At 34.4% G+C, this 12,448-nt stretch overlaps 1 protein-coding gene across 2 annotated transcripts in view; it reads left to right on the top strand.

The window, feature by feature from the left end:
* LOC117177203 (anoctamin-4) overlaps window positions 1-12,448 on the top strand; it is a 66,613-nt gene that overhangs the window by 18,610 nt on the left and 35,555 nt on the right. Inside the window, exons 4-9 of one of the 2 annotated variants that reach the window (XM_033367746.1) lie at window positions 2,591-2,739; window positions 2,816-3,061; window positions 4,248-4,447; window positions 4,668-4,805; window positions 5,038-5,255; window positions 5,329-5,637. In XM_033367746.1, the coding sequence (XP_033223637.1) occupies window positions 2,591-2,739; window positions 2,816-3,061; window positions 4,248-4,447; window positions 4,668-4,805; window positions 5,038-5,255; window positions 5,329-5,637 (1,260 nt within the window). Of the gene's footprint in view, window positions 1-2,590; window positions 2,740-2,815; window positions 3,062-4,247; window positions 4,448-4,667; window positions 4,806-5,037; window positions 5,256-5,309; window positions 5,638-12,448 lie in introns of both variants that reach the window. The other variant, XM_033367747.1, reaches the window with a different exon arrangement.

The following is a 12,448-nucleotide window of genomic DNA, read 5'->3' on the forward strand; positions in this document are numbered from 1 at the left end:
TAGCCTTTATTTAGCGGACATTGTATAGACTGTAAATTCAACTGTTAAGAGGTTTTCTTTAAAAATATTCTGACATTTATGTTTATACTTATACACAGGTTGATTCTAATATTATTAGTATTTTATGTAATGATTCATTTTTTTAAATTTACTATAAGTTAATTATAAACTTTCAACGACATTTAATGATTTAGCAAGGCAGATTTTTTCATCATTTTAATTTTGTAGTTTTAAGCCTATTCTTAAAAACCACAATACCTACTATTTATTATAAAAATTATTAATACAAACACAAAATGAGATTTATATGTACCTAATTTAAAATTGTAAAATGTCATAAATTAATACCAAAAGATTTAGTTAATCTATTAACTTGTCTGCATAACGTAAATATCCTTAAATAAAAAATTTTGCATTATTCCAAGTTGAAGCTAATAAATAGTGAAATCTTCAATATTTGACAGTAAAAAATTATTCATCTTCAATGTTTTATTTTAAAATTGATTAATTATAAATGACTCAAATTTAAAACTATTTAGTTTTTTATTGGAATGTGAACTTTTTAATTTTTATGGTATCTAATTCAAAATGTTTCGCTTTCAAATAATTTCATTTTGAAAATGTAAAATTTAAAAATTTTATTAGGAAATAAAATAGTATATTGCATATTGTTAATATTGTATAATTCAAATTGCTTTACGTACATAGCTAATTCGATATTTTCCAGTTCTACACCCTAATAATTTTTTAATTATCTAATTGATATTTATCGATTATTATTGAATTTCTAAAGTTTACAATTTAAAATTGATAAATCATTCATGCTTCAAACTTAATATTATTGTAAGCTTTTGAGCCCTTAAAATTTGGAAACATACAATTTTGACCGTTTCAATTTAAAATTGTTTATTTCTAAGTACTTTGAATGGTAAAATGTACATTTAAAAAATTTTTTTTTAGAAGTATGTAATGTTTAATTTTTAAGCTTGTGAACTTAAAATCATTCTACCCAGAATACTTTTAATTTGAAAGTAGTTATCAGAGTGGGTTGAAAATAAAACATTTTATAAAATTTTGTTCTTGTTTATTTATATGCTAAAGAGGCCCGCACAGAATAAAGAAGAAGTTAGAAAGATACTTTGATTCGATAGTAAATTATAGTGAACGTAATTTTTTAAATACCGAACTCGAAAATATGTGAATTCGCTGTGTTTCACATTTTGATTCCTGGGTCTTGGCGATTTTTTTCTAGTTCATTTTTGTGACTGGAAAGTTTTCAAGTGCTTAAAAAACTTCTCCTGTTATTTACAAAGGCGTTAAGGATTTTTTTTCGAAAACAGGGGTAAAGTAAAAAGGAATTATATTTTGTAAAATAATTGATAATAATTGTCAAGAAATTTTCTAAAAATTGTTTTCGAGCGTGGGTAACCAAGCTGTATATTCACCAATTTAAATGTTAGACTTTTGAACTTTGAACACTTTTGAATTTATTGTGTATAATGTTTGAAATCTAATAACGGGCAAAAAATGTAGAGTAATTTTTTTATGAGATTCAAGTGTTATCCTTGGTTTTTGGCAATGCTAATTTTTCCAAAAATTGCATGGGGGCATTTTATGTTCATAAAAAAGTACCTTTTTCAATTGCTTGTACTGCAATATTAAACAAAGATACGAAAATTCACACGGAAGATAAAATGTGGGTTTTTTCCTTAACTTTCGAAAAAAGTGTACTAAAATCCACTTTAATTATTTATTTAATAATATCAATCAAATTTTTATAAATAAATAGATTTTTCCAACTTGGACCTGTTTTATTTTTTATTTTAAATAGTGGATTAAACGTTTTTATTGAGCTGGTAAAAATTTGGGAGTGGGTAGTCAAAGACTTTCGAAGCAATGAACTTTTAAATATTAATAAATTTTGAATATGTTAAATTGACAACATAAAAATATATGATTTTGCAAGTGGATGGTTGTGTTTTAATTATCGCGTAGGCGGTCAAGTCCCAGTTCCAGCGAGTCGCGCTGCTGCAAACTTCGCGCGCGCGATCCCTTATTCGAAAATTCATTGCTTCGAATGTACTTGACTACCCACTCCCAAATTTTTACCAGATCAAGAAAAACGTTCAGTTCACTATTTAGAATCATAAATTGGAAAAAACGTGTCCAATTAAAAAAATATATTTGTTTATAAATGCTTGATTTATATTATTAAATAAATAATTAAAGTGGATTTTAGTATATTTTATTCGAAAGTTGATGAAAAGCTCAAAATTTTATCTTGCGTGTGAATTTGCATATCTTTGTTTAATATTGCAGTGTAAGCAATTGAAAAAGGCACTATTTTTATGAACATAAATTTTTTTTAAATCTTGAAAAATTTGCGTATCATATTCAAATGAAAAAATACGTGTTGAATATTTTTGAGTGTTAAACAAGAAAAAAATATTTAACGTGAAAAAAATTTTTGGTGGCAAATATTGTTTGGAATGCCCCACAAATGAGATTACTGTAAGGAATTAATTATACAAATTTTTATGTCGAAACATCAACTGCTACCCTATGATTGAAAAATCCTAATTAATCAAAGGGAGACGAGAAGACAAAACGCAGAGCGAAACCTTGGGAAAAATTGACCAAATGGCTAGACTTTATTAGAAAAATTCACATGTGGGACACAAGTAAATATCCCGAAGAGCCAAGCTTTTATTCTAGTACTGATTCTGGAGACGAAGAGAGGTAAATAAAGTCTAAAAGAAAGGTCAAAATGTGTATGAAAATTGAAAAATTGAAATTTTAAAATTACTTTTCTCAGATTCGTGGTAAAAGATAGGGATATCGCTTACACACCAGCCCAAAGATCGTTAATAGTAATGCAGATTTTACATCGTGCTAAATATAATAATGTAAATGAAAAAGCTGGAATTAGAAGACTTATAGCAGATGGAACTTATCTTGACTGTTTTTCACTTCACGAAGGACCGTACAATAAACCTTCGGCGAACGGAGAAATTTTAGATAGGTATTTACTCTACCTTATCTGGGCGAGACCTTCTCAATGGTAAGCAGTGCAGATATTTCTATATATATAGCTTGTGTCTAAAAATTAATTTTTTTCGCAAAAGGTAAGTCAATCAAAAAAGCCAACAATTTTTATAACAGATACAAATTTTGTCACTGAAAGTGTCTTACCAAATTTTGAAATTTTTTTAATAATTTAAAACAGTTTTAATAAAAAAGGAAATTCTTAATTTGTAGACATTTAAACATTTGTGTGTGCATTTAAACAGAATTTAAAGGGCGCGCGTCTGTGGGATCTCGCGCTCAAACATAACTGTACCGTATTTTTATGCGTCTTCATATTCTGAATTGTCTACTTAATTAAGTATAGTCAAAGATTGAATTTCTCAAAGCTCTGTAGACTTTGAGTACACATTCTCATAGTGACACTAACGCTGCGCGCTCGATTTTCGACAGACATTTGTAAACACGTTTTATTAAATCTTTTTTTTTCGTAACTTTCGACATTTTTCGACAATTTCATTTCATTTTCCTTAACAAAATTTTAGACCTTTTTGGGATAACAATTTCTGTTAATTCACCTTTTTTCGTATCCTACATAGTTTGACCATAAAATATAATTTTGTATTTTTCATTATTTTTTGCGCAATCAGAATTTGAATTTTCGTTTTTCCACGAAAAACCAAAAGTTGTTATGTCAGTCTTGTTGGGCTTTTAAAAAGCAATGTTTTTCTTCTCTCGAATTTTTTTCATATCGTGCGTTGTTTGGCTTAAATTTTTGAATTTCGGTTGATTTTAAACATTTTGAAAATGCTATAACTCTGAGAATTTTCTTTTTATCAAAAAAAGTAATGAGGAAACATTGTTTCTTGAATTTAATGCTATAAATATCCGCGCACAGAATTTTCAAATTCAGAAAAAAAGTGTTCTAGAAAATTTTCAAAATGTGCTCACTCTATGAATTTTTATCAAAAATGGCTGCTTAACGAATTCGTCCTTTCTTTTGAAACCTAAAAAAAGTGGGCTAAAAATGGGGGTCTCGAAACTTGGAGATCCGTTGAAAAACTATGGTGTCAAATTTCGGACAATTCTAATAATTTCTTAATCATAAATGATGAGAATGTAAAAAAAACATGAAAATCATTTACGAATTTTACCCTTCATATTTTAATTTGTCCCCGCTGTGTTGCAATACAACAGTTTTTTAATACGTTAATTTATTACAGGTACAAAAAGCAACCACTGTGGCTTATTAGACGATATTTCGGAGAAAAGGTAGCACTTTATTACGCGTGGCTCGGCTTTTATACAAAAGCTTTATACCCTCCAGCTGTAGTCGGTCTTTTATGCTTTTTCTATGGTATTGCTAGCATGAATAGTGCAGATAATGAACCCAGCAAAGAAATCTGTGATCCAAAAAAAGCAGGTGAGCTAAAGATAAATTAGGAGTCAATTTTTTTACATCTTCAACAAAATTTATGTTTTTTATAGTCTTCACTCTGATTCAACATTATTTAAAATGTTTATTTAATAATTTAAATACGTTGCTGGCGATAATAATTCAATTTAAGGGGAATAATAATTTGCAGGTTATACAAAGATGACTTAAATTCCAGTTAATGAATTAATACAATTATTTCTTCTAGGGAATATTACATTGTGTCCTCTTTGTGATAAGGCCTGCACGTATCAGAAGTTGGGAGACTCGTGCCTGTTCTCGAGACTGACATATTTATTCGATAATCCTGCGACTGTATTTTTTGCCATTTTTATGTCCTTTTGGGGTGAGTAATTAATAAAATTACATAGTAAAAAATAATACACATGTCCTTAATCGCTTACTATTTGTTGGAAATTTATTATGAAACATCAAATCAACTCTTTAAGCGCAATTCACTTATTTACTGTGAATTCATTGCCATTACAAATCATTAAAATTTGGTAAATTATTGGGTTAATTCATCAATAAATGAAAATAATATGAAAAAACATTTATTTTCAACTATATTTTTTTAGCAACCACATTTTTAGAAATGTGGAATCGTCGTCAAGCCGTTTTGGCATGGGAATGGGACTTACAAAATTCTGATGGAGACGAAGAACCCAGACCCGAATTTGAAACCTCAGTAAAAACATGCAGAATAAATCCTGTAACTAGAGAAAGAGAACCTTACATGCCAGCATTGTCGAGAGCCTGGAGGTACGCCGTCACAACTTCAATCGTCTTCTTTATGGTAAAAAAATAAATAATAAAATTAAAAAATTAAAAAATTAAAATCTTAGATAAGATTATTTAATTCGATAAAGGTTTGCGTGGTTCTCGCTGCAGTAGTGGGCACAATCATCTATCGAATTTCCCTCGTGCCAGTATTTTATCGAGGAGGTGGTTTTTTCCTAAAGAGACACACGAAGATTTTTACTGCCACCACAGCTGCTCTTCTTAACTTGATAGTCATCATGATTCTTACAAGAGTTTATACAAGAATGGCGAGATGGATGACAAATTTGGAAAATCCACGAACTCAGACCGAATATGAGGATAGCTTTACTTTTAAGATCTTCATGTTTGAATTCGTCAACTTTTATTCTTCTCTCATTTACATTGCTTTCTTCAAGGTTCGTATTTCTTACTTTACCGTATATTTTCACCTTATATTAGAAAGAGATATCAATACCGCAGTGTTAAATTATTGACTTTCTAAACATAGACCCATACAACTTATCCCAAATTTATTTAATATACTCTGATCTACTACTCGTAAATTTATATATTGTATCATATATTACTTGAACCCCCTCTCCATTTTGGTACCCACATAGATTAACCTATACTACCTTACGACTGAATATATAATCCGATCTATACTATACTAATCTCCATGGCTGACCATGCGTACGTGTATACTACTGATCATCATAAATGACTAATCCTGAACTAGTGAATCCCAACCCCTGACAACGAAAAGCCAAATGTCTGACAAACATGATCCCCATGTTCTGATCCCCATGGTTGATTATACATCGCAATATACAGCTGACCACCCTAAATGACTACGTTATCCTAAACTGTTGAATCTCAATCCCCCTTAAAAACTTAGGTAACAAAAATCCTAATTTCTGACTAAAAATGTGCTCTTACTACTGATCCCCCAACTGTCAGGCCATAAATTGACCTATGGTTGACAATCATAAATAAATATACACCGCTGATTATCATAGATAGCTATTCAGCGATATATGGTATACCCCTGACTATCATAAATGACTACACGTTATCCTAAACTACTGGATGCCAACCCCTATTAAAATACCTGTGGAAAAAAGTAAAATGTTTGACTAAACGACGGTTCAACTAATCATCCTAACTAGTCATCCTAAATTAGTGAATCACAGCCCAAATTCTAATCCCTCCCAACAAAAAGTAGAGTACCTGACTAAACGACGATTGCACTACTGATTTTCATGGCTGACTACGCATAATTGTATCCTAATGATCGTAAAAATGTCTATTTTATCCTCATCTACTGGATCCCAAACCCAATTACAACCTCAGTCAAGAAAAATACCTAATTATACGGCGGTTCTCACTACGAACTCTCTGTTAGGCTTTAGATTCACCTATACTCCCATATGACTGAATATCTCTGATCTACATAATGCTGATATTCTCGTCTGACTATGCATCGATTTATACTACTAAATATGATAAATGACTATATGTCAATTTAAACTACTAGAATTCAACCGCCATTAAAACCCATTTATCCATTTATACTACTGACCCTTATAAATTACTACATTGCTCTAAACTACTGAATCCCAACCCCCATTAGATTGATCTAGAATTTCCGTGTTGTTTACTTAAATAACGCGTTTATTCCGAAGCACTGCATCGTCTCAGGTCACTGATCAATCTCTCTAGTGGTTACACCAGGCGAAGATTTTCACAAAGTTATCATGTAAATTTCTTCACTGAGACTCCACATGTCTCTTCGGATTAGGGTACTTATCAAATTTTTCTATTCTTTCATCATTTAGGACAATGTTGCACATTGTTTTCTCCTCCTATCCTTCAAGAACCATAAAAATCTCATCATCTGTGAACGATAATTCATGCCCCTTCACTTTCGCAAGATTTACACCTTTTTGGCGGAAGAGAGCCATTTTTACACAATTTCTTCTCCATAAATATAATAAGTAGCATGAGGTTGTAACTCATCCTTGCCTAATATCCTGTTTAATATAGAACCAGTCACTCAGTTTCCTATTTACCCTTACACTCGCTTTGCTACATGCATATGTTTTTTTTATTGCTCGTAAGAGCCATCCATTGACTACGTACTCTTTCACGTACTCCCAAAGTTTACTTCTATTCACCTTGTCAACAGTTTTTTCAGGAAATGCACAGAAAACTTATTATTTACTCTCAAACATTTTTCTGTGATCTGCTGATGAAAATCAAATTTATATTTTTTCGACGGCTCTCACTTCTAATCCCCTAAATATCAGGCTATGTGTTAACCTATGCTCGTCTATGACTGAATATACTCCCATCTACACTATACTAATTCCCATGACTGACTAAATTTCTATTTCAATTATTGACAGTGTTAAATGATATTACATCCTAAACTACTGGATCCCAACCCCCATTAAAACCCCCATCAATAAAAAGTCAATATCTGATTAACCGACGACTTGCATTACTGATCGCTCAAATTTTAGACTAAAAATCGACCTGGACTACTGGATCCCATAAATATACGTCATTGTATTGGGATCTGCCAATCTGGGTACGCTAGTTTCGCAAACTTATGCTTAACAGTTTTAATATCAAATGTTTTCTTTTGCTGTAAACGATGAAAATTCCATATGCAATACTTATTTTCCAATCAATTTTAATTTTTTTAATTTGCTAATTATTTTAAATTATAAAAATACTGTTAGATCAACCCTTACTGAGGGGCTATTTACTGAAGAATTTTCATGCCGAGCGCGTCGAATAACTTATCCGAAATCCTACAGTCGGCCTTATAGTCGTCACAAAGCATCAGCAGAATTCTTGATTACTCTTTGGTAGTCTTGGAGTATTCTCCCGTACTTCGCGGCAAGTCGGTGGAATACAGAAAATTGATCACGGTCGAACTTGTATGAAAGCGTTTGCTATGATCATGCACAAAACAAATTCGTCTCGATCTTCGTTCGGTTTCGTTCGCAGTATCACATGCACTATTTGTCTCGATATTTGTGATCTGATCCAATTGGATGCAATTATAATATTCTGTTAAATAGCTCGTGTTAAATAATTATAATACTGAATTTTTTGATGTTTCAGAATGAAAATTCATCTTTCTTATGGGAAAATGAACTTTTTGTTGAAATTAATCTTTTTTCGTTGGAAATTCAACGGTTTTGAAAAGAAAATTCGTCCTTTTGGATTGAAAATTCATCTTTATTAGTCAGAAAGTTATCTTTCTTATTTAAAAATGAACATTATTCTTGAAAATTGAACTGTCTTGGAAAAAGATACGTCTCTTTGGCCTGAAAATTTATCTTTACAAGTAGAAAGTTCAACTATTATCCTTACTATATATACAATTATTTACAAATGCAACAAACTCTTGTTTTTATTCAAGTGTTAGAGATCCGTCCACTCAGCGCCGCCACCTACGAAAGCTCACTAAAAATGATTATAATGCGATAAACGATAAGTGGAGATTTTTTTTCTATTTTTTTGCTCTATGATGACATATATTACGTTTCTGATTACAAGGGGAGGGTATGTATGACTTAGGCGATGTTTTTGGGTAACGTATTATATATTATCGAAGAGCCAAAAAAGAGCAAGAAATTTCGACTAACAGTGTTTTCTAAGTTGTATTATTTTTTATGCTTTTTTCATACATATATACGTTACAGTGCATACGCTCATGTAGAAGAGTAGTTTTTCGGGATAACTTAATAGAGGAAAAAATTTTAAAAGTGTCATATAATTAATTTGTTATTCTTGTTAGAGTGCTACGATGCGAGGGTGGCCCCTGAACGGGGTTACATGGCACGGCTGCATGCTCTGTGGTGCGAGAAACACCCGGAGCTATTGCACTTTTCGCAGCAGTGTCTGCGAAATCATGCTGAACTACTCCGAAAAAGGGGCTATGTAAGTGGAACGCCTACTCTACCACAGCTAGAACAAGCCGGCAACAGAGAAAGAGAGGCGACACAAAGACCAACCGCGGGCAGGCATCCAATAGAGGAAGAGCGATGCTTCAGGACCCGGAGAAACATCAACACCAAGATTTCTCTCAAGCCTAAAGATCTGGCTGAAATGGATGACAAGCTTCGTGGAGATTTTTCCGAAGAATCCGACCTCTGGGCTATCAGTTATTGTGTGTATAATGCAGCGAGAGCTTTGGCCGATGCGCACCGTAGAACAAAACCAACGGTTGATCATAAGACCAAAAGACGAATGCATCAACTTGCCATAAAGATAGGCTGGGCAAGACAGTACGCGTCCCGCATTCAGTGTGTGATTGACTACATCACATCTGGCAGGAATTTCACCGCTAAGGTTCCAAAGTTCACGCGCGAACTCCGGACCCGTTTTCACACACTTAAAAAGTCAAGGCTGCCGACCATCAGGCAGCATATTGTTGAGAGAATACGGATACTATCTGACGCTAAGAGAAGTCTAGAGCAGAGGGAGAGGTGGGTCAGAAAAAATCAAAAGTTTCTCTCTGACCCATCTCGACTCTTCCAAGACACTCCAGTTACTGTCAAACACCCACCCCAACCAGAGGAGGTCGAAGTATTTTGGAGAGAAGTCTGCGAAGTGCAGCATAGACTAGACGAAGACTCAGAAAATATAAATAGCTTCAAGGAGCTATGTGATGCCCTCATAACACCTGATGAAGAATGCCCACCCATCACTACCGAGAAGGTGAAAAAGTATTAAAAGGGATGAAGAACTATTCCGCACCGAGACCAGATTGTATCAAAACCTTCTGGTGGAAGAAGTTTTCTTCAACCCATCAGCATTTGGCCCGTATTTTCACCTCATATTTGAAGTCGGAAGAGCCGATTCCGGAGTGGTTGGTGGAAGGGCGCACAATACTCCTGCCGAAAATAGGCAACTTAGCTGACCCGAAGAATTACAGGAATTACACTTTAGAATTACACTTTAGAATTACACTTTATAAGATATTCACAGCTATCTTAAATGATAGGATTGTTCGGTCAGTTGAACCTGTGTGGCAAGAAATGTATGAACAACGAGACTCAAAGAAAGGCGTAGCCGATTTTCGGGAGAACCTGCTCATCGATAGATGTGTCTGCAAAGCTGCGGCTTTCTACCAGCGAGACCTATCGATGGCCTGAATTGATTATTGGAAAGCTTTCGATTCGACCTCCCATAGACTTATCATCTATCTTTTGAAAATCTTAAAGGTTCATTCGAAAATTGTTAGGTGCATAGAGAGATTGATGCCGCTTTGGAAAACCAGATTTACTATCTCATCTGGAAAAAATCGTGTGACAACTAATACGGTCACCTTTCAGAGAGGTGTCTTTCAGGGCGACACCATGAGCCCACTCCTCTTTTGCCTTACATTATTTCCACTATCTCTAGCACTTCGCCATTCCGACGGTTACTTGTGCGGCAAACCTGCAGATCGAAAGTACAAGGTCACTCATGTATTTTATATGGACGATCTTAAGATCCATGCTAAAAACAAAGAGCAACTACATCTAGCTCTAGGGATTGTCAAACGATATACTAAGGAAATTGGAATGGAATTTGGTTTAGACAAATGCGCTAAGGTTTATTTGAAGCAAGGAAAACTTAATGGTATCCCTGAAGATCCTGAACTCGTTGATAGAAGCGTTCTACGACACCTTTGCGCTGGAGAGATTTATACATACCTGGGCGTGCCACAGAGCCGCATTCAGGATGTGACATCTATAAAGGATACTCTCCGAAGCTGGTACAAACGTCTCATTCAACAGATTTGGTCTTCCGAACTGTCGGCGAGGAACAAAGTATCTGCAACGAACGACAAGAAAGGTTATGCACATAAACACAAGCATGCATCTTAAGTCTTCCGTTCCGCGACTGTACATCTCACGCCGTCAAGGTGGTCGCAGAATATTGAGTCTTGAATGTCTTCACAATAGGATTATTCTGGGTACAGCACATAGAGTTGCAAATGGAAGAGACCCTCTTCTTCAAATTGTCAGGAATCACGAAGAAGTGGGCAAAGGACCGTTTCTGTACAAAGCAGCGGAGGAGGCTGCTGAAACACTCGGAATTGACTTTAGTATTAGGGGTGAGTAAAATGCATCAAATCTTATCTATCTCAAGTACTCACTCCTGAAAGCCCGGATTAAGAAAGCACAAGAGAAAAACTTTCGTGAACAGCTCCTCGATAAGAGGATGCACGGTATCTTCCACAGAAATGTGAAGGATCAGTCAATGTCTTGTGAGCTAACGTTTGCTTTCCTTAAATCGCCTGGATTGAGGTCTGGTACAGAGGGTTTCATTTCTGCATGCCAAGACGGTGTCATTTCCACCTTAACATATTGTCGCCACATTTTAAGCCAAGACATTCCTGATGATAGCTACAGGGCATGCCATGTACACCCCGAACATTTAGCTCACATACTATCTAGTTGTCCAACTCATGCGGGAACGACCTACATTCAAAGGCACAATGCGGCACTAAGATTGCTTTATTACCATCTCTGTCACTCTTACGGCATTAACCTTAATATCGCTCCTCTAAATGCTCCTAGGGAAATCGAGTCAATTGTCGAGAATGGGGAGTGTCGCATATACTGGAACTTTATTTTCTCGACAATTGTTTCTGTTGTTCACTCGAGGCCTGACATGGTTCTTCTTGACTTCGAGAAGCGAACCATGTTCGTTATCAAATTTTCAGCACCAGCTGACTAGGGGTAAATTTTTTTTTATTTTTCAACATAATCTCCTTGGAGCTCTATACGCTTGGTCAATCGCTTTTCAAGTCTGTTTAATCCTTCAGAAAAGTGCGTTTTCGGAAGTTCCTCAAAATAAGCACTTACAGAGGCAATGACGTCTTCGTTGTCTGGAAATCTCTGTCCACCGAGCCATTTTTTCAAGTTTGGAAATAAGAAAAAGTCACTGGGGGCTAAGTATGGTGAATACGGTGGGTGTTCGACCAATTCGAATTTTAGTTCTTCAATTTTAGCCATTGAAACGAAGCATGTGTGAACTCGGGCGTTGTCGTGATGAAAGAGAATTTTTTTCTCGCCAAACGTGGTCGTTTTTTTTTAATTTCTTCTTTCAGCTGCACTAATAATGATGCATAATATTCACCAGTGATTGTTTTACCCTTTTCCAAGTGGTCAATAAGTATAATTCCACGTGCATCCCAAAAACTGTAGCCATAACCTT

The sequence above is a fragment of the Belonocnema kinseyi genome, chromosome 7 (assembly GCF_010883055.1).
Source record: "Belonocnema kinseyi isolate 2016_QV_RU_SX_M_011 chromosome 7, B_treatae_v1, whole genome shotgun sequence".
Lineage (NCBI taxonomy): Eukaryota > Metazoa > Arthropoda > Insecta > Hymenoptera > Cynipidae > Belonocnema > Belonocnema kinseyi.